The sequence below is a fragment of the Lissotriton vulgaris genome, chromosome 5 (assembly GCF_964263255.1).
Source record: "Lissotriton vulgaris chromosome 5, aLisVul1.2, whole genome shotgun sequence".
In the NCBI taxonomy this organism is placed as follows: Eukaryota; Metazoa; Chordata; class Amphibia; order Caudata; family Salamandridae; genus Lissotriton; species Lissotriton vulgaris.
Window position 1 is genome coordinate 1,336,512,679 of NC_141693.1, and position 22,565 is coordinate 1,336,535,243.

Below are 22,565 nucleotides of genomic sequence, written 5' to 3' on the forward strand. Positions count from 1 at the left end.
TGAATACTTTGATTCATGTGGAACCTTGACACCACCTTCGGCATGAAGTGCGGGTCCGTTCTCATTACGACCCTGTCACTGTGTATCTGAATGTAGGGTTCCTGTAGTGTTCGAGCCTGCAGTTCGCTCACTCTCCGTAGAGATGTGATTGCTACCAGAAAGGCTGTTTTCATAGTCAGCATTTGCAGTGATGCTTTGTGGATAGGTTCAAAAGGTGCTTTCATGAGCTCTGTCAATACTATATTCAGGTTCCAAGCCGGTGGTGGCTTTCTTTTTGGTGGCGCTATTCTTTTAGCCCCTTTCAAGAATCTTTTCACGACCTGAGATGTGAAAAAGCTTCTCCCTGTTTCTCCTCTTGTGTAAGCCACAATCGCTGCCAGGTGTACCCTTAGCGAGGATGAGCTTAGTTTAGCCTTTATTAGGTGCGTGAGATACCTTAGCACCGTAGATTCCCTTGTCAGTTTTCTGTGTAGTTTTTTCTTGTGACACCACTGAGTGAATCTTTTCCATTTTGCCCCATAGCATTTGCGTGTGCTGGGCCTTCTTGCCTCTCGCAGAACTCTCAGGGTGCTCTCTGGTAGTTTTAGATGTGCGAACTCTAAGTCCTCAGGAGCCAGGCTGAGAGGTTGAGGCGCTCTGGGTGTAGAACTTCTCCGTTTTCCATATAGAGTAGGTCTCTTCTTTTTGAGAACTTGTGGGGGGGGCCCTGCGCCATCTCCATTATCTGAGAGTACCAGGTCTGCCTGGCCCATTGTGGTGCCACTAGGATCAGCGTCATGTTGCTTGTCATACATTTTTTCAGAACCCTGGGGTATTGTTCCGGGAGGTGCTTGAGCAATTGCCCCATCTCATCCCAGTGTTGGTATTGAAGTCTGTTTAGGAGGGCGTTTGAGTTCGCCATCCGCCAGTGCATTGCAGCGTTTCTCTCTATTTTCCTCCCAGTTAGGTCCATCCTCCTGCTTTCCTTGTCAGGTGGAGGTCCAGATGTTGTTGGGACGTTGGCCCTTCTTCTGGCTGTCGCAGCGATAATAGAATCTGCTGTGACGGACCCCTTGATATAAGCCGGGTCCTGTGAGGAGAATTTGTATTTCTTTTCCATCCTCGGCGTTACTGATCTGCATGTAGCCGGGTCCTTGAAGGCTTCCTTCCCCTGGTCTGTGATACTTTTCAGCATGGGAAGGAATTGGCTTCTTGCCTGTGTGGGGAGCAATGTTTCTAGCAGGAAATCTGCTTTTGGCTTTTCCTCCTCTAGCTTAACCCCATAAGCTGCTGCTGCCTTCCTGACGACCTTGTTGTATGCCCCGATGCCATCCGGTGGCGAAGGCCTCAACGGATATGTCTCCACCGCCTCCTCCGGGTTTTCGGCCTCGATGTCCTGCCACTCCTGGTCTTGGGCCGTCGAGGAACCCGAGCCGTAGCTTGACTGCTGGTCCCCGTAATCACCTTCATTATAATAGAGGTCCTCTTCCTCTTCGTGCTCCGAGAGCTCCGGAGTTTTCGGCGGCTCTTCGACGTCGAACTCCTCCTGTTCTGTCACCTCAGCGACGGACGTTGCCGGTCTCGAGGGAATCTTGTAACTTCTCATTTTTTCGTCGAAGTCTTTCTTTCTCTGGAGGATGTTCTCCATTTCGGCCTCGAGCCTTCTTTTCTTTCTCAGCATCTCCGCGGCCTGGTAGTCGTCGAGCGTTTCGGCCGCTCTCTTTGGCGGCGTCGTCGACGTCGAAGCTTTCTTCAGCTCCTTTTCCTGCGAAGTCGAAGACCCTTTTTCGGGGGCTTGCTTCGCCGACCTTTGCTTTTCGCCTGTCTTCGGCCTCCGGGAGTCCTTGTCGAAGGATCCACTGGGCTCTTTTTCAGAGGATGCAGCTTCGGCCGTCGAACTTTTCGGCGCCGGTGCTCCTTTCAAGGCCTTGGACTCTGCCTTTCGAGGGTCCGCCTCTGGCTTTCGAGGCCCTGGGGGAGTTTTCGGGGTCGTAGACTCTCCTACCTTGTCAGGCGTTTTCTTATCAGTCTCTGCGACCGTGAAGTCATCTGGACCTTCGGCGATGTTGTCCTCGTCGTCGGTGGAGAGGCCCAGTTCGTAAAGCGTCGGGGCCTGGCCCGTGCCCTGCATCGTGTGATGAGCTGTCCTCTGCTTCTCTCGAACTCGGAGTGTCTTCGGCTTGAAGACGGAGCAGGCGTTGTAGTCTCTGCTCTCGTGGTCGATAGGCAGGCAGAGGTTGCAGACCGGGTGTTGGTCCTTCTGCGCGAACTTGCGGTGGCAGTTTTTGCAGAATTTAAATGGAGTCTTGTACATCCCTGCGCTCAGGGGGCCCCCCCTGTATGCGCATTCCTCCAAGGACGTCGAAGATCTCGATGTTCTTCTCTTTCTTCGTCGTCTCCTCTCTGATGGTCTTCTTCTCCCAATCTTTTCCGGTCTTTACCGTCGAACAGTAGTTGTATTTTCTCCTTTTTTCCTCCAAAACTTCTGGAGCTTCACGTGACGATCCAGACCCAACGGCGGAAAAAAGAATCTGAAGATGGCGCCCAAGGGTGGTAGCTTCCGCCGGAAGCATGCCGACGACACCGAAGGTACACCAGAAGGTGGGACGTCGACGCCCACCTGGGCTACGAAAAAAAAAGAGAAAAAAGACTACGATTCCGGACCCAACCACCAGATTGCGGAATATGCACAGCATAGTGAATCCAGAAACATTCACGCTGCAAAAAAGTCCTGTATGGACTGGTCCCCCCATTTTCAAGATGGCGGGGACTGTAAGATGTGCTTCACTTCGCATCCCCCACCTTAGGGGTGGGAGTGGGCAGAGGTGGGTACACCTCCTATTTTAAGTTTTCCACTGGATTTCACGCCCAACATGGGGGTATAAACTGGGGCTGCAATCTACTGCTAGCAGCAGAGGCTGGGGGTCGCATTACAAAGGCGGCGGACCTTTGAAGTTTCCCTCTTCGAGCACTGGCCCATTCTGGGAGAGGAGGTGAGACACCTCTGCCCACACTGTGCATTGTTTCTGGTCCCAGAGAGAAGGGGCTCTCCAACCAGGGGTCCAGAAACATGTCTGTTGGTGGCTGGCTGGCTGCCTACAGCCGGTCAGAGATCACACCAGCGTTGGTAGGTTTTCAGGGGGCACCTCTGAGGTGCCCTTTGAGTACATGGTTTGAAACATCTCACACAGGCACAATTTGGATTTATTACAAGGAGATGTACCAAGCACTCCTGGGTTCAGTGAAGCCATCACCGTGATGTGGTACTCAAGTTGTCAAGTTCCCAGCCCATGTACGCTCTGTGGCAACAACTTACTAGGGACTTACAGGGGGCAGAAGTACGAATGGTGGATAGGTTTTTAAGGAAAGAACGCTGATACTGGGAACCTGGACAGCTGGACTTCGTACTCTACAATCAAGGTTGCATCAAAAGCCAGGCAAAAGTGTGTGTGTGTTTGGGGGGTGGGGATTGCAATGGAACCCCATTTTCTCACAGTCATCCTCAGCAATTTTTTGGAATGAACCCCCTCCCTTTCCCAGACTGCCACTTTTTTCATTCAAACCCATCTAAAATTACAAAGTCATAAAAGGTTTACCATGTATGGTAACAGCCTTCACATGTTTTATTGTATAATGTTCCTGGTTGAAATACAGTAAATAAAACAAAAACTTGAATACACAGAGCTTTTTATATCGTGCCAGGCAGATAAATGGTCACAATTTTTTGGTGTAGAGAGGCAGATCAACTTACGTCCAGGAACAATATGGACAGACGGACAACAGATGGGTAGACAAGCTCACTACTCTTATGGTGACTAGACTAACCTTTACTGCACATTACATGGTTAACTGTACATTTTTTCTATAAGTCTATATAGGCAACAATACTTTCTTCATAGGGCTTTTATAGTAAATTATTTTGCGTAGTTGTACAAAATACACTGCATTTGTTGTTTAGGTGTTTTTTAGGGGAGGTGCCTTACCTTGTGACACGCCAATAAGTAATACACCCATTTACTGACACTTAACAAGCAACTTGGTGACCACAGCACTACCAAATACAGTTCAGACTATACAAAACGTAGGCAAGTGAGAAAAGGGCAAATGGAAAATATGATATCCTTTGGGGGTACCTGGAAATTCAGCAAACAAAGTGCTACCATCAAAAGCTGGAATCTCTGTGGCAAAAAGGACCTAACTAATCAACAGATGGAGGACGCGAGTGGCTACTTAGCGAACATTGGCTACTTGAGTACGCATGCAAAGCTCCGACTACCTCGAACACTCACCGACAGGAGTCTCCATGTCACAGGTCGTACCTCTCTTGGCACGCCAGACCAGCTGCATTTTCTCAGCTCATCTGCAAGGGATAATAGTACAGCTTATTCTCATCACTAGGGGCAGAAGATCATTAAGTCTGTGTTTAAGACTACAAAGCGCTATTTAGAATTCAATGGCATTCACGGTCCTTGGAAACGTCCAGGGACGGCCCTTATTTCAGTAAGCAAAATCTGCATTCCTGACACAGGCCTAACACAGTCAATGCAGAGCATAACCAGGAGATGATTGTCCCCTCTATGGTCTATCGAAAATACCTAGAAAAGCACGTTGAAGTCAGAGTACTGAACTCAATACACTCAATTTGCATAATTACAAACAATTCTGATCTGATCCATGGTAGATTAATCTTTTAAACCCTGCCCGGCCCCACACAAACAAAACTCAAACACACTGTCGAACATATTAACATGCTAACCCAGTGTAAAACCAATTCTGGCAAGCTTACTAAAATCTCCTATTCACTAAACTGCCTGGACACTCCCTCTAATCCTCTATCTGTGGAAGCGGCAATGCAGGTCCTCGAACTACAACTTCCCTCGTTCAGATTCAAATATGCAACTTGACTTTCCACCACTAAACTTCACCTTCCAACTGAAATTTCCAGCCCTATTCATTTAAGATCCACATCTGAGCAATTCAGGCATTTCCATTAATCCTTAAAAACTCACCGAGGTCTGTGTTGGGACTAGAAAGTAGTTGCCTAAACTTCTCCATTCTGGTTTTCTCCCGGACAGTCATAGGGGGTGCACCAGATGCATTCTGGTCAGAAATTCGAGCAACAAGTGGAATAACTGGTCTAAGCGGGAGCGACTGCTGTTTGTGGAGCGGATGCCTTATCAAAGGGTCGGCTGAGAAAACAAAGACACAGGTTAGCAACATGCAGCAAGGGGCTGATAAACTACTGGGGTATTAAAAGGTTAGCAAGAAAATAATTTTTCAAACTAGTCAAGGGATTCAGACTTCATCACAGCCAAAGCTGTTAACTAAAACACATTATTTACACCAAAAACGCATATCTGCAAAATAAACATAGCTTATGCAATGTAGCAGCCAATCTATTTAGGTACAAGCTACGCACCCTGTGCAGGAGCTTACTACTTTAAAACAATTTAAATACCAGTTCAATATAGCCTTTTACATAGTTCCAGAATAAGCCAATACTTACCATCCTAAACGATTGATTTTTACCTAAAAAAAAGATCAAATTAACCAAGGAACTTCAGATCCTGCCAGCACAGATTATGGAGTCTGTCAGGCTTCTGCCCCATCACCTCTTCTTGTATAAGTTCCTTTAACCTCACCTAATTAAATATGTACGCTAAGGACAACCAGTTTCTGGTTGACCCTAAAGGAACACCCAACAAGGATCATCATTAAGAATTATATTTTGGTAATTAAAAACTGTCTGGGAGTCAATGACTTGTGGCATACAGCGGTACAACTGATCTCGTTTACATAGACGTAAACTTTCAATATCCTATGAGGCATTTGCTGGTCCTTCCAGTTAAAACAACTACCTGCCCTGGTGCATGAAATCTGGATGTTCTTGTCAACACTTAGCTAGCTTGTGGCCCACAGATGCAGACCACAGTGACATTTACCAATTTCTACCTAAAGCACAAGTTACTTACCTTCGGTAACGATATATCTGTAAGAAACGGTAGTTAGTATTAGATTCCTTACCTTAGAATATCCCCAGGCGTCAGACTGGATCCGGAAACTTTTGCGTAGCCGTACCCCTGCGCGTTGTTAGGCATCGTCTGCGGCTTTGCGTCCGTCGTCGTAGGCGCCGGGATGACGTCGCCGGAGTACTTAGATGCCGTCCTCGCGCGCTGACGTCAGTTCTTATACACAGCTTTTCCGCGGCAGAAACGCAGAGCCATGATAAAAACCAACACAGGTGCCATGAAACTAGGGCCCTGAAAGGGGATGGCCTTAGCCCTAGATATCGGTTCACAGAACGGGAAGGAAGGGAGGGGCAGTAAGGAATCTAATACTAACTACTGTTTCTTACAGATATATCGTTACCGAAGGTAAGTAACTTGTGCATCTGAAAGAAACAGGTTAGTATTAGATTCCTTACCTTAGAATAGATACCCCAGCAATACCAACCCCAGTGGTGGGTCTGCGAACCAATAATCACACCAGAAAGTCCTGGAGGACGGAACAGCCAAAGAAGCCGTCCCTCCGGACTTGGCTGTCCAGGCAGTAGTGTCTTGCGAACGTGTGCAGTGAGGCCCACGTAGATGCCTGGCAGATGTCCTGCAAGGGGACTCCCCAGCCCAGGGCAGTAGTAGCCGCCGTGGCCCGAGTGGAATGGGCTCTCAGCCCAACAGGAGGATCCTTTTTAGCCAAAGAGTAGCATACCTTGATGCACAACACAACCCACTGAGAGATTGTCCGCTTGTGCACCGCCCGACCTTTCTTAGCACCCACGTAACCAACAAAGAGTTTGTCATCCACCCGGAACGGGCATGTGCGATCCAAATAGAATGAGAGCACAGGTTTTGGGTCCAGACGGTGGAGCCGCTCTTCCTCTTTAGAGGGTTGCGGAGGCGGAAAGAAGGTGGGCAAGGTGATGGACTGCCCGATGTGGAAGGCTGTGACTACCTTGGGCAGGAAAGAGGGTCTTTTCCGCAACACAACCTTGTCCGGATGGACAGAAAGGAAGGGAGGCTTGGATGAAAGAGCCTGGAGCTCACTCACTCTCCTGGCAGAGGAGATGGCAACCAGGAAAGCAGTCTTAAGGGTAAGAAGACAGAGAGGACAGTTATGAAGTGGCTCCAAGGAAGCACACATCACAAAAGTAAGTACAAGGTTCAAGTCCCACTGATGCATCATAAAAGGAACAGGGGGGGAACATATGAGTGATGCCCTTTAAGAATCTGTTAACAACCGGGGACTTGAACAAAGAAGGCTGATCAGGTAGCCTTAAGAAGGCGGAAAGGGCAGAAAGGTAGCCCTTGATAGTGCCCAGAGCAGAGCCCTGCTGGGCAAGAGAAGGATTGAAGAGGAGAACCTCAGAGAGAGGGGCAGAAAGGGGATCCACAGCCTTTGCTGTGCACCATGCCACAAACTTGTTCCACCTGCAGGCGTATACCGACTTTGTGGAGGGACGCCTGGCTGCCAGAATGACAGCACAAACTTGAGGTCAAATGGCCTAAACTGTCGCCGCTCAATCTCCAAGCATGGAGGTGGAGACTGGACAGGTTCGGGTGGAGGACCGTCCCCTGGTGCTGCAACAGAAGGTCCTCCTGAAGAGGCAGACGAAACGGGGGATCGACAGACATACTGAATAGCTCGGGATACCAGTATCTTCGTGCCCAGTCTGGAGCCACGAGGATAGCTTGGGCCCGGTCGCGCCTGATCTTCAGCACTCTGGCCAGAAGTGGTATAGGCGGAAAGGCGTACAACAGACCGCAGCTCCACTCGCGACGAAAAGGGTCTCCGAGCGAGTGCCGCCTTGGAAATTCCAACGCGCAGAACTGATAACATTGCGCGTTCTCTTCTGTAGCGAATAGATCTAACCAAGGCTCTCCCCACTGCTGAAAGAGGCCTTGCGCCACGTCCGAATCCAGACGCCATTCGTGATCCATCATGCACCGACGGCTGAGTTGCTGGGGTCGTCCGCCCTGGCGTTCAGAGAACCTGCCAGGTGTTGAACCACCAGGGTCACGCCCTGATGTTCCAGCCACTTCCAGAGGTGCAGAGCCTCCTGGCATAGGGTCCACGACCCCACCCCGCCCTGTTTGTTGCAGTACCACATGACAGTGGTGTTGTCCGTGTACACCTGCACTACACTTCCCCGGACAGAGGGGAGGAATGCCTTCAGTGCAAGCCGGATCGCCCGCAGCTCCAGAAGGTTGATGTGGAGCCGGGACTCCGCCGGAGACCGGAGGCCTTTGATATCCGCCCCTCTCATGTGGCCTCCCCAGCCCTAGAGTGACGCGTCCGTCACAACTACGTGCTCCGGTTGGGGTAGGAAGAGGGATCTGCCGCTGACCCAATCCCGGTCCGTGCGCCACCACTGCAACTGTCTTGCAGTGCCCTCCGCGATCAAGACATGGTCGGACAGGTTGCCCTAATGCTGGGCCCACTGAAACTTCAGGTCCCACTGCAGAGCCCGCATCCGCCACCGGGCGTGATGCACCAGAAGGATGCAGGAGGCCATCAGCCTCAGAAGCCGCAGCGTCAACCTGACTGAGACTCGGGATAACGGCTGAAAGATCGGAATCAGAGCCTGAATATCCCGAACCCACTGCTTGGGAGGATAAACCCGAAACTGCGCCGAGTCCAGAACCGCTCTGATGAAGAGGAGCTTCTCAGAGGGGCACAGGTGTGACTTCGGCACATTGATGGAGAACCCAGCAGGTGCAGGAGGTCGGTCGTAGTCTGGAGGTGGCTGACGACTGTCTGGAGCGAGCCCGCCTTCAACAACCAGTCATCGAGGTAGGGGAAGACTGAAACCCCTAACCTGCGCAGATGAGCTGCGACCACCGCCATCACTTTCGTGAACACCCGTGGGGAGCTGGTAAGGCCAAAAGGGGAGCAGAGTAAACTGAAAGTGCTCGTGGCCTACCGTGAACCGCAGGTAACGATGGTGGGCCGGCAGGATGGGGAGATGAAAATAAGCGTCCTGCAAGTCTAACACTACCATCCAGTCTCCAGGGTCCAGGGCAGCTAGGACCTGAGCTAGTGTCAGCATCTTTAACTTCTCCTGTCGGAGGAAGCCGTTGACGTTCCGCAGGTCCAAGATAGGGCGTAGGCCCCCTTTGCCCTTCTTGGGAACCAGAAAGTAGTGGGAGTAACAACCACACCCTACTTCTGGTCCAGGAACGCGAGATGGCCCCCTTGGCCCCCGATACGAGGTGGTATCGCGGTGGCATGGCTGGAGGGGTCGCCTCGAAGGGGAAGGAGTAGCCCCTTCGAACGATTTGCAGCACCCACCTATCCGATGTGACAGTGCGCCAGTGGAGGTGGTGATGGCGAACCCTGCTTGTGAGAAGTTGGCCTGATATATAATGTTCACTATTCTAGTGAGCACTTTGTATCAGTCCAAACAACCCTTATTGATGATTGGTTGTAAGTCAACCTTATAGACCAGCTATCCTAGTAGCATAGATACGAGCAGTCTTCGGGCTAAACTCTAGAGGGCGTGTTAAGCCAGCTTTTATACCATCACATATACCCCTTGAACACCAAGTGAAAGGACACCACACAAGTGTTATGAAAATAAACAGTGTATTTATTTAGATCACAACGGCCCTGTACTCTTTATGAGGACAGGGTACTAAGCACACAACAAAACTCTTACGAAAATACTTTAAGTTGCACAATTTACACAGATGCCCGAGGGGCACGAAAAACCATATACTATGAAAGTGGAATGCGAAATGACTAGCAGGTAAATACTGGACTAATAGGGTTTGGAATCGCTAGGACTACGTTACTGAACCTTCTGATCACTAGTAGGAGGCCTAGGGGACTCGGGTGCAGAGTGTGCACTCTCACGCGGGATGCGGGACAAAGTCTATGGAGGCTAGTAAAAGCAAAGTTACTGTTCTCGGGCGAACCCGACTAGTTAGGCTGAAAACGAAAGTGGATCTGGACCCTTGGATAGTGAGGCTATGCTGGGGCACCGAAATGCCGAGGTTACCTAGCCCAGGGGCTGCGGATGCATAGGTCTGGAAAGACGTCGGGAATCCTCGTTGCAGTCTATGGAGCCTGAAGAAAGAAGTTGCTGGCAGGCGACCAGTGTTGAAGTTCGAAGTGATCCAAGCCTGGATCGAAGATGGATGACACCTGAAAGCAGAGGGGACCAAGTTCTTAATCACTAGCCAGTGATTGTGTGGGCACCAGGATGGCACCGGGCGAAGTCACCTCGACCAGGTGAGTGGGCAACGCTGGGCTCTGCAGTCTCACAGACCAGGAGGCGTTGTCGGCGACCAGGATGGAGGTGCGAGCTGTCCCACGATGGTTGATGCGGTCGACGTCGCTGGACCCAGGATTGGGGCAACAAGTCTTGGCAAATTCAAGCCCACGCGGTGGACCTAAAATGGCGTCTGGAGTGGACCAGGAGGGTCCGGGGTGCTCCTCTTTTGGAAGGGAGCCAGGGCCAGTCTGGAGCAACCAGACCAGCAGTGGTGATGTCGTCGGTTGTCGTCGGGAAGGCCACAAGCCAGCGGGCTAGTAGCCAGACAACGCGGTGAGCAGCCAAAAAGCAGAAGGGCCCCACGCAGATCTCGTGGATGCTGGGGGGCTGGTCTTCGGTGCTGGAGCTGCTCAGGGTCGGGGCTTCTCGGACCCCAAAGCACTCACCAGAGGATCCCTCGGCGGTCGTGCTGGATAGAAGTCGTGCAGTTCTGATGATGGCCGGTCCCTCGAGGTCTCGTCCCACCTACGGTTCTCAGCTTAGCTGTAGAGGTAGGTAGAGGTTAGAGGTGCCAGGGAAGCCGGGTCTCGTCGTGCTGGTCGGTCGGATTCCGGAGGAAGGACGTGCAGCAAACCGCAGAGTTCTTAGATGGTGCCTGCGGGTGCAGGGTGACTACTCCTTAGTCACAAGGGAGAAATCTTGAGAAGAGTCGAGAGTTCCTTTCGTGGAAAGTAGTTTCTTGATTTAAAGATGATCTAGTTTGGAAGGGTCCACGCTCCTGCCTTTATCCTAAAGAAAGGGGTGGGTACGCGACTAGGTCCTGCCCTAGGGGTGGGACCAGGAAGGGGGGTGGTTACACCCCTCTCCCATGCCGGACTTTCCCCAGGCCAGGGACTGGTGTGTCCCTGGAACTGGTTCTAGCCGGCAGATGCATAGTGAGCACCGGGGTGCCACTTGCAGTCACCTTCCTGTAAAGCCCTGCCTACCCTGGATACACAAAACCCTGTCTGGGATGGTGCTAGCACCGCCCCTGACAGGAAACCCTTTGTCCAAGCTCCCCTCGCTGGAAGGACTCCCAGCTGCAGGGGGTCAGACTCGTGTCTGTGGTGGCAGCATCCATTTTGTGATGCTGAGGCTCGAGTTAACTTTAACCGGGGTTCACAGTTACATACATGTCGTGTCCCTCTAGAAGGGTGGAATGCTAACCCCGTCGCCAGAATTGGCGAGGGGTTAGTATTCCAATTCGTACGACACCTTACTCGACATGTTTTGATAAAGCGATACCAGAGATAGCATTTAACTGCGAGGATTATAATGCACTTAAGAGTATATGGTATGCGTTATCATGGAACAGCTATTAGGACTTGGTTCCGCAAGCTGCAAACGGGCTCAGCTCATGCCAGAGCAACATCTCACACGATTCCAAGCACTCAGGATTGTCAAGGCCTGCCATAGGAGTGACTGATAGGAATCTGTGTGTCCATTTTTTAGGGTTAGATATAGGTATACTATATCTAAAGCAAAGGGTGATTACACCACCTTGCCCCAGCTGTCGTGCAGCCAGTTGTGTCAGATTTAGATGGCCATCCAGGGGTGGCATAATACATGCTTCAGCCCCTGGTAGGCCCTGGGTACACCTATGCCCCGAGTTACAGGGTCCTATAAGGTGGCCCAGTACCAATTACATATGTACCTAAGGTACATGGAATCCATTTTAGAGAGAGAGCAGTAGGCCTGGGGCCCTGAATAGCAGGGTCCCAGGTCAACTAAGTCGGAAAACCAACAAAACACCAGGAAAAAAGTTGGGGGCAACCATAGTCAGGTATCCACCTTCCTACACTGCCCCCCACTGGCGTCACATGGGCCTGAAAGCTCGGACTAAGAAGGTTTTGAGGCGGATGCTGCAGGGGCGCATGTGGACTGGCCTCGCCGTTGTCCCCGACCGCCGCCAGAGCGGTTTCCACGTCCGCCACCACGCTGGACGGTAGTCTGCGGCCCGTGGCTGGCAGGACGTGTTGGGGCGCCCCTTCCTTGGCCACGAAAGGAGCGAAAAGCAGCCGTTTGCTGGCGTGGGCCGAGAGGCCCAAGGACTCGGCCGTAGCCCTGGAGTCCTTAAAGCGCTCAAGTGCATGGTCTGCTTTGTCGCCAAAGAGGCGACGGCCATCAAACGGCATGTCCATAAGGGTGTTCTGGACATCAGCCGAAAAGCTGGCTGACCTCAACCAGGCGTGGCGACGAATCGCCACCGTCGTTGCCATCGCTCTGCCCAGAGAGTCCGTGGTATCCAGTCCACACCAGATGGAGTACCGTGCTGCATCTCGACCCTCCGCAAGGGCTTGAGCGAGTTTAGTCTGGACCTCCGCCAGACATTGTGGCAGCACGTCAGCGACCGTGTCCCACAGAGAGTGGGTATAACGGCCCAAGAGGCACGCGGTGTTGACTGACCGCAGCCCTAAACTCAAGGAGGAGAATACCTTTTTTCCGTATTGCTCGTACCTCTTGGATTCCCGATCGGGGGAGCCGTCGGGAGTTAGAGGCCTGGATGACCAGGCTCTCGGTGTGGGATGGGTGGACAGGAAGCACGGGTCGCCCGGAGCCGGGCGGTGGCGTCTGGCCATGTTCCTCTCTACAGGCTGACCTTTAGCGGGCTTGGACCAAGTGCCCAGAAGAACGTCAGACAAGGCCTTATTAAACGGCAGCAGAGGCTTGTCCGAGCTTGCCTGCGGTTTAAGGACCTCAGTGAGGAGGTTAGTCCTCACGGCCGCGATGGGGAGCTCCAGGCCCAAGTCCTTTGCCACCCGCGTCAATAACACACTATAGGCAGCCCCCTCCTCCGTAGCCAAGGTAGGAGGGGAGACAAAACCAGTGTCCAGCGAGGTGTCCAGACCACTGGCCTCCCCTAGCTCACCGGTCCAGTCCTGATAAGACGGGCACTCCTGTGCCAGAGGGTCCTCAGACCACTCCCAATCCCCCTCGCCACCCATCTCCTCAGACTCAGGACCAAAGGATGGGGTCGGGTCATAGAAGTAGAAATCTCCCATAGGCGTCAAGAGTGGCGTCGAGAGCGGCGCCGGACCCGAATCGAGGGAGGGATCGGGGATGGTGCCGCCCGGAGGCGGCCCCGGGGGCGACACCCTGGGAACCCACGCCGGCGAGGTCGATCGGCGACGACCCGGATCCGAACCAGGACCCGGACCAGGACCCTGCGGGGACCTGCGGCGCCGGGATTGAAGTCACCGGCGGCGGCGGGACCAAAGCACCCGACGGCGTCGGGCCGAAGAGCCCGACCCGCTGGGACCCCCAGTTGGGGCCGCTGGGCCCGAAGGCGCTGCGGAGCCCGACGGAGGAGTGAGCGACCACATGGCCGTGAGGAAGGACTCGATCTCCTCCGGCATCGCGTTCTGCCCAGGGACTGATGGGTATGAAGCAGGCTGTGACGCCCGCGGCTCCGGACGGTATAGCCCGAACCCCCGGCCGCATCGCACGAGTCGGAAGAGCGATGACGTCTCTTCGACTTCTTGTGCTTACCTGAAGACTTCGAGCCCAAAGACCGAGGACGACTCCAGGAGCTATGGTGGCTCCGACCCCGCGACCGGTCCCTCGACCTCCTCGCGGACCGGGACCTCGAGGACAACTGCCGGAGCTCGAGTCGCTTGCGGGACCACTCCCGCCTAGCTTTATTTTTTTTTTTAAATATATTTTTATTGCAGAGTTATAAACCACAGGATACAATTAGTCAGCCAGTTCACTCGTGACATCCCCCCGTTCAATAAAAAACCCAAATCGTACACAGCCATTCAGCCCGCATCCCGGAGGCCGGGCGGCATATTACTCCATTCAATAGGAAAACATCACGGTGCTCGTCCCATAGGGACCATGGTTGAAATGTCGTTTTACGTATCTGCTTTTACCCCCCCACCCTCAACATCGCTCCCGTCAGCCATCCCAGTGATAATCAGTGGTACCGCCCATGTCGGGACCTGCCCTAGGCGCTATGGTTCTGTCATGCCTGGCCGCTTCCCCCCAGCCATTCCGCACTCCACACAGTATCCACCATCCTAGTAGAGTCAAGGTGCCCTGGCGGGCTACCATCTAATGGCTTCCGACCCACCCCAAACTCCCATTAACCAACCCCCCCAAAGCCCCCCCTGGCAACTGCTAAGGTGTATGCCTCGTCCTGTCGAGTTGGATGGATCCCCTACAGTGCGAGTTATAATACTGTTGTGTTCGCCCCGCGGTGTCCACCGGCTTAATTCTCACCATCCTCATCCTCTACCAAAGAATCACGCAGGGCCTGCACCACTAACTCCCATGCACGCGCCGCATCCAATGCCCTCTCATTCCCCATCTTGACAGCCTGCTTCATCCGGAGCACACTCTCGCAGTCAGACCACCGCAGCAATTCATTCTTCCATCTACGCAGTGAGGGCCCCCCCCCTGGACTTCCAATGCCACGATATTTCCCTCTGCGCCAATATCAGACCCAGGTCAATGAATTTGCTCGTCACCTTGGTGTGTTTGGTGTGCGGGAACCAGAGCAGCAGGCACGCCGCCATATCGAATTCCACCTCCCTGTCTGTCACTTCGTTCAGGAGTTCCCCTACCTCCGCCCAATAGGCCCCCAAGTGCGAGCACCCCCAAAACAAATGATCCATGTCCGCTCCCAGAGACGAACACCGTGGGCATCGGGCATCCGGCACCTGGAAGTACCGCTGTAATTTCTCAGGAGTTAAGTAGGCCCTATGAAGCACATAGAAATGTACTTGCTGAAAGCGCGCATTTCTCGTGCCCTTCCACGTGCGCCGCAGGATGTGGCCCCATGCCGTATCCGGTATGGGTCGGCCCACGCTCTCCTCCCATTTAGTCTTGAGCCCTTGGAGCGGCTCCAGTCCCTCATTCAGCATCCTGTTATGGAGGCACGTCACAGCTTTGAACGTACCTGCCGCCATCACCACATATTGGCACGCCATAGTCGTTGTCGGTTCCATGAGCCCCCCTTTCCAGTGCTTCTGTATGGCAGCCACCACCGCCGCGTGTAGGAGGAACCCCCCGTCGGGCAGCCCGAACTGGTCCCGAAGCGCTTCGAACGGTGCCAAAGCCCCGTCTATGTATAGGTCGCCTACTACCTGCAGTCCCGCCTCTTCCCAATCTAGCAATGGGGACCAATCTCCCCCGTGCGGCAAGGCCGTCAGCATGCCGATCGGGATCTCCGGTGCATAAGGCCGCAACGCCTTCGCTCTACGAAGGCTCCTCTGCCAGCACAGCCGGAGCGTCCGCTCCTCCATGGTGAGGGCCCGCAACTCGAGCATGATAATATAGGACAGCACGTGGCGTTGTATCCCCCGATCCCGGTCCTCCTCTGGGCCCCGAAACACCCTAGCCACGTTCTGTGTAAGGACCTGCAACTGCGCCGCTAGATAATACAGCTCGAAATCGGGCACAGCCATGCCCCCTTCTATCTTGGGGCGAAGTAGCGTGCTCAGGGCCACTCTACGGCGGCCATGCCCCCATAGGAAGCCAATAATCATTGACCTCAGGTCTCTAAAGACCCCCTGAGGAATCCAGACAGGCAGCGTCCGGAAATAATAGAGGAAGCGGGGGAGCGCCACCATTTTTAAAAGTGCGATCCTACCCAGAACCGTCAGCGGGAGAGTCGACCAGAAAGACAAGCTGCCCCTCAGTGCCCGGACACATCGACCAATGTTGCCCTCCAATAGGTCCGCAGTTGCGTGGTAGATGCAAACTCCCAGATAGGTGAAACAAGATGGCTCCCATACCACGCCCAAATCGCCGCCGGGGTCTGGCGATCCCGCTCGCAGCGGGAACACACAAGTCTTCGCCCAATTGACCTTAAGGCCCGACAGCCGGCCAAACTCCGACAACAGATCCATCGCTCCGTCCAATGCCCGCGTGGTGTCAGCGAGGTACAGGAGCAAGTCAGCCGCATAGAGCGATATATAATGCCACTGCCCGCCGCTGGCTATCCCCGCGTACCTGTCACCCGACCTCGCATGGACCGCCAAAGGTTCCATCGCCAGAGCAAACAATAGGGGGGACAGAGAACATCCCTGTTGCGTGCCCCTGCCCACCGGGTACGCCGCAGACACCAGGCCGCCCAATCGCACTCTCGCCGTCGCCGAGGTATATAAGACCCTCGTCCACCTGCGGAACCCCTCGCCCATGCCAAACCTCTCTAACACTCCATCCAGGAAAGACCATTCCAAGCTATCAAAGGCCTTCTCGATGTCTACTGACAGGACCGCCGGAGCTCCCTCCCCGTCCAAGATGGCGTCCATTATTCCCACTAGGCGGCGAATATTCAGCGCCGTGCTCCTCGTGGGTATAAACCCGGCCTGGTCCATGTGTACCAGGCCCGTCATGTGTGGGGCCAGCCTGGTGGCTAGGATTCGGCTCAGAATCTTGTAATCCACCGTCAGCATGGATAGCGGGCGATAGGACCTCACATCCGTCGCATCCCGGCCAGGCTTTAGGAGCGGTACAATCAAGGCCTCTCGCATGGACCCAGGCAATTCCCCAACCTCAAAAGCTTCCGTATACACCACCAGCAGCCTGGGGGCCAAGCTGGCCACATACTGTTGATAAAATTCAATCGGCAGTCCGTCCACCCCGGGCGTACGGGCCATATGTTTGATGGCCACCCGTATTTCTGTGAGCGTGATCGGGCTACCCAGCTCCTTCGCATCCTCCCCGTCCATGACCGGAAGCTGCCTCTCCCCCAGGTATTCCGCAATGTCCTGAACCCCCACTCCCAGCTGACTCTGGTACAATTCCTCATAATACCCCCTAAAACGTTCCAATACCGCTGCCTGGGAGTACACCATCTCCCCCCGCGCGTTACTAATGCTGAGGATCGGGCAGCCCCTAAGTTCCGGGTTAGCTAGTCTGGCCAAGAGGGTGCCCACCTTGTCCCTTTCCGCATGTGCCCTGATGATGTACTGCCTGTAGTCATAGCACCTCAAACGTTCCGTCTCGGTGGCAACCACTTCCTTCGCTTCCAATAACTGGGTCTGCAAATCTGGCCTAGCCGGCCTGCGGCGCTCCAAGTCCCTCAAAGTCTCTTCCGCTTTCATGAGTGCGTTCAACACAGTCGTGCAAGCATTCGAAAACCTACCCAAACACACCCCTCTCACCACCACTTTCATTTCATCCCATTCAGTGGACCTACTCGTGGCCGTGCCCTCATTCACTCCGAAATAGCTATCAATGCCTTGCTGAACCGCGTCGCTGAACACAGAATCCTCAAGCGTCTCCGGCCGAAGCCGCCATGTTGGTATCACTGAGCGCTCTTGCTGCCACTGAATGTGTACCAATAGGGGGTTATGATCTGAGATAGTCCTAGCCAGGTACTCCGCATGGGAAATCAATGGGGCTAGGGATCCACCACAGAGCACCGAATCAATCCTGACATGCAGATCATGGAGAGCCGAGTAAAAGGAATAATCCCTGGCTTCCCTGTGCCGCTCCCTCCAGACATCCAGCAACCCCCATCTATCCTGCCAGTCCTTCCTGTGCGCGGCCAACCTGCGCACCGGGGAGTCCACCAGGGGGGGATGGGACCTATCCAGAGCCACATCCGTGATCGAATTGAAGTCCCCCCCTAACACTATCGGGCCCGCCAGGAAAGAGGCCAAGGACCCCGAGAGGCCATCAAAGTATCGAGCTTGATCAGTGTTCGGCGCATATACACAGCAGAAAACCACATCCCGCCCATATAACCTCCCCTCCACCGCCACAAACCGGCCATCTGGATCCACGACTTGATTCAGCACCTGAAAGGGTATCCCCGCCCTCACCCAGATCAACACCCCCCTGGCATACGCTGAGTAAGTGGTGCCGAACACCTGGCCCGCCATCTTTTCTGCAAAGCAGCGCACTCTTTTTTGGTGAGATGAGTCTTCTGTAGCATAGCGATCTGAACCCCCCTGCGCACTAGGTATGCATGGACTTTGTGACGTTTCACCATAGTTCGCAGCCCCCGGACATTCCACGTCAGGCATTTCAAATTAGGTAATGTCCCCATTCAAGCTTCGTACAGTCCGAATCAAATAACGAAGGTTCATAGCCCCCCCAATGCAGTTGCCCCCCCCCGAACACACCCAAAACAGAAAAACTCCCCAAACCCCATTCCCCAGGACAGAGCACACGAACCCAATGTCCGCCCCCATCCAAACCTTGAACCTACTTCTCACACTCTTACCCTGTGGTCTCCACCACAGTCGGCCTTAAGGGCCCAAGGGGGGTGAGTTACCGCCGACCCCAGCTAGTGGAGCCCGCGCCCCGCGCCTTCATCCCCTACCACTAAGCACACAGCCCCCCCATCCGGCATCCCGACCTCCATCAACAGGATACCACCCTACCATGAAGTCTCGATCTAGTCCCAATACAGTCTCAGCCGCAAAATATGCCATCCGATGTCTGTGGGGTCACTATCGGCCCCTTCGAGCTTTCCGCCTCTGAAAGTTCCTCTCCCGTCCTGCTGCCTTCCCCGTCCGAGTCCGTTTCTGCCAGTTCACTGTTCTGTTGCGACCCCGTAATGGCCGCCGTCGCTGCGAGTGCATCCCTCTTCTCCGCCGCCATTTGAGCCTCCCGTTTCTCCCGCTGGCGCCTGTTGCGGGATCTGATGCGCTGCGATTGCCTCACCCGGGGCTGCTTGGGTTGGTCTCGCCTACTTTTATGCGATCTGTCCGTCCCCGCTCTATACGACTCCAGCCATTGCCAAACTTCATCCGGAGTCTGAAAAAAGTGCGTAGTGCCATCCATTATGATCCGCAGCTTAGCCGGGTAGAGCAAGGAGTACTGGATGCCTTCCTCCCTGAGCTCCTTCTTCACAGCTAGGAACGATGCCCTGTTCTTCTGGACCGCTTGAGTGTAGTCCGGGAAGATCGTGACCTTACTGTTCTCCACCTCATAAGGGCCCGACATCCTGGCCCGCTGGATGAGGAGATCCCGGTCCTTGTAATGGAGGAGCCGCACCACCATCGGTCGGGGGGGGGGGCGGCCAAGCCCCGGCGGGCGAGCGGGTACCCGGTGAGCTCGCTCCAGAGTGAAAAAAGGAGTAAGCCCCTCCGGCGCTACCACAGTGCGGAACCAGTTCTCCATATAGGCCACCGCATCCTCCCCCTCAATCCGTTCCGGCAGGCCTACGACCCGCACGTTGTTCCGTCGATTGCGGCCTTCGGCATCCTCCGCCCGTCGCTCCAGCGAGTCCAACCGGGCCAATATGTCCGTGATCCTGTGCTCCGCGGTCACCACCGATGGCTTCAGGTCCAGCAACAGTTGGTCATGGTCCTTGACCCTATCCGCCAGCTTCGCGTGATCCGCGCGTAGCAGCCCCAGGCCCGTGGCCACTTGGGCGATGTCTTGGTGCAATGCCTCCTTGGTCGAGGTGATCGCATCAAGTATGGCATCCAAACGCCGGTTCAGCCGCTGTTCTTAGTCCAGCTCCGGGGAGGGGATCTCGCCCAGCCGATCGCCGCCATTCCAGGGTGCTGCGTCACAGGTCCAGGAGCCCGTTTTGTGTCGGCGCTCGTAGTTCAGTGCCAGCCCCCTGGTACCGGGCAGTGCAATGTCGCCACCGATGCTCTCAGGAGCAATGACCAGCTTGACGAACTTCGTTCAGCTGACCCCCTCGGAAATCTGAGGGGGGAAGGATGAATCTTAGGGCGGCGGCCAGCGAGGGTCCCCAAGGTCCGGGCGAGGCAAGGCAGCGCCCCCTAGTCTCAGGACACAGCACCGCAGATCCTAGTGCCTCGATCAGTCGATTGCAGGATCTCTTGCCAGTCGGCGACAACTTGGCTCAGGGCTGAAGTTCGGGGCCGTCCGACCTCCTCGCCGCCATTTTCTTCGCACCCTCGGCAACACCTCGGCCGTCTCTTCGACTCGGTCTCCTCGGGGCCAGCAGTCCCCCAGCGACTCTCCGGTCGTGCCCGGCTGTCCCCTTACACTTCAGAGGGCAGAAGCGTCGTCTCCGGGTCGCCTAGGGTACCGAAAACAGGAGAATTAGCGGGATTCCGCGCGGAGCTGCGAGCTCACGCCGCCATCCCGATCGGCGTCCAAGCCACGCCCCCCCCTCCCGCCTAGCTTTAGACGTCAGGGCTCGACAGTCGGAGCAGGCCTTGTCGTCGTGATCGAGGCCCAGGCAATGAAGACACCGGCGGTGGGGGCCGGTAACCAACATCAGTCGGTCGCAGTCAGCGCAGGGTTTAAACCCGGGCATCTCTACCGGCACCATCTGAGTCGTTAGACTTCGAAAAGGATCAAAAATGATCGAAAAAGTTTAGTCAAAAATTGGCTAAGGGGTACCACTTTTTCCGGATCTGCGTTAGTTGGCGCGGAAAAAAGGAAGAACTGACGTCAGCGCGCGAGGGCGGCGTCTAAGTACTCCAGTGCCGTCATCCCTGCACCTACGATGCCGGACGCGGAGCCGCAGACAACGCCTACCGACGCGCAGGGGTACTGCTACACAAAAGTTTCCGGATCCAGTCTGACGCCTGGGGATATTCTAAGGTAAGGAATCTAATACTAATCTGTTTCTTTCAGAGATCTGTATATCAAAAATGTGTTCCATGTTAGCAGCAACGTCCAAACGGATTACTTTATGGTCATATACTTAACTCTCCCACAAACGACATAAATCACCATCACCTGCATCAATTTCGGGAAGAAAATGATGATACATCTGCCATGAGGTCTCAACTAACTGACCAAACCCAACAAAGATTATGGCTTGGTTTCGAAAGAGCTAAATTGGAAAGCCCAAAATCTCATTTTCACCAACTGGTCTAACATACTCTTCCCAGAACAAAATTGTTCCTCCGAAAATAGTGCGTGACAAATTTGGATGAGGTTCAGAAGTAAAAGTAGCAGGGGGAAAACACTCCCAGGATGTTTTTTTTTGTTGACAACCAACTTTATTCATTTTATTTCCTACCCAGACTTGAGGCTAATTCACAAGCTAACCAGTTGCACGAATAAATTAAAACATCATCTGCTTAAGCTGCGGAAATGAGTAGCAAGGCAACTACAGCTGCTACGCTTTTTTGGGATTATTCTGTGTGTGTTTCAAATAACAAGATTTGTTCACTGTAATATTTGTTATTGTGCTGTATTTTGTTATAGGCTGCACATTGTAGTTTCTTTTTTTGGGCTATTTAAATATCTTATTTAAAATATATTTTTAGATTTGAAATGTGCTCCTAGCATTTATTTGCACATTGCAAATAAAAAACAAATGCACACAGGAGCACAATTATATGCACAATTTGCTAAAGCTCACAATGTCAGTGGCTTGCACACACCATACAATAGTTGCTTCAACCAGTGCATTATCTGTACACTATACAAAGCAGCCAAATTGTGGAATAACGAAAGTTAAAAACACAAATTACCCCACAAACGAAAAGTAGAAACCCAAATGATAAATTAATTTCCACTAGCCAAACGGTGATTACGTGCCAATTAAGGCCATTTCAATACCTCCGTTTCAACAGTTTCTGGTTTAAAAAAAATATCACTTTCAAAATAAAATGTAACGAATAGTTTCTTACCTGTCGGTGTAGTTTTGTAGCTTGAAGATCTTTCTGGATTCACTATGCTGTGCATATTCCGCTATCTGGTGGTTGGGTCCGGAATCGTAGTCTTTTTTCTCTTTTTTTTTTGTAGCCCAGGTGGGCGTCGACGTCCCACCATTTGGTGTACCTTCGGTGATGTCGGCATGCTTCCGGCGGAAGCTCCCACTCTTGGGCGCCATCTTCGGATTCTTTTTTTTTTCTTTTGTGTCCTTGTAGTGAATCCATGGCTATGTATGTTAAACCTTTCTTCAACGTAATACTTTTCACGTATCTTGTAAGCTTCAACTTGCTTTCTATTCCATGTGTTTCCACCTTCTTCTCCAGCCTCATCTTTCTGGCGGAGGCGGGTGGGTTCGCTAGTGAATCCAGAAAGATCTTCAAGCTGCAAAACTACACAGACAGGTAAGAAACTATTCGTTTTGCAGCGTGAATCTTTCTGGATTCACTATGCTGTGCATAGATTTTGTAGCGGTTTCGTTACTTTTGTGGCGGCTGGGTGGAAGATGAGCGTTGGTTGTTGAATATATGTTGAAGCACTCTTTGTCCTACTTGTGCTTCCTTGTTCATCTGTACATCCACGCAATAGTGCTTAGTGAACGTGTGCACTGAAGCCCATGTTGCCGCCAGGCATATGTCCTGAATTGGTGTGTTGGCCAGAAAGGCAATTGTTGCTCCTTTCTTCCTGGTTGAGTGGGCCTGTGCCCCTCCTGTTAGCTCCTGGCCCGCTTGCTTGTGGCAGAATTGTATTGTTTGTGCGATCCATCGAGCTATGGTGTTTTTAG

At 53.3% G+C, this 22,565-nt stretch overlaps 1 protein-coding gene across 1 annotated transcript in view; it reads right to left on the reverse strand.

Annotated features, from left to right (window-relative positions):
• Positions 1-22,565, reverse strand: part of TBC1D22B (TBC1 domain family member 22B) — a 416,082-nt gene that overhangs the window by 266,937 nt on the left and 126,580 nt on the right. The window contains exons 4-5 of the mRNA XM_086923270.1: positions 4,989-5,168; positions 4,269-4,339 (exon numbers count right to left, since the gene is read on the reverse strand). Coding sequence (XP_086779396.1) covers positions 4,269-4,339; positions 4,989-5,168 — 251 coding nt within the window. The remainder of the gene's footprint in view (positions 1-4,268; positions 4,340-4,988; positions 5,169-22,565) is intronic.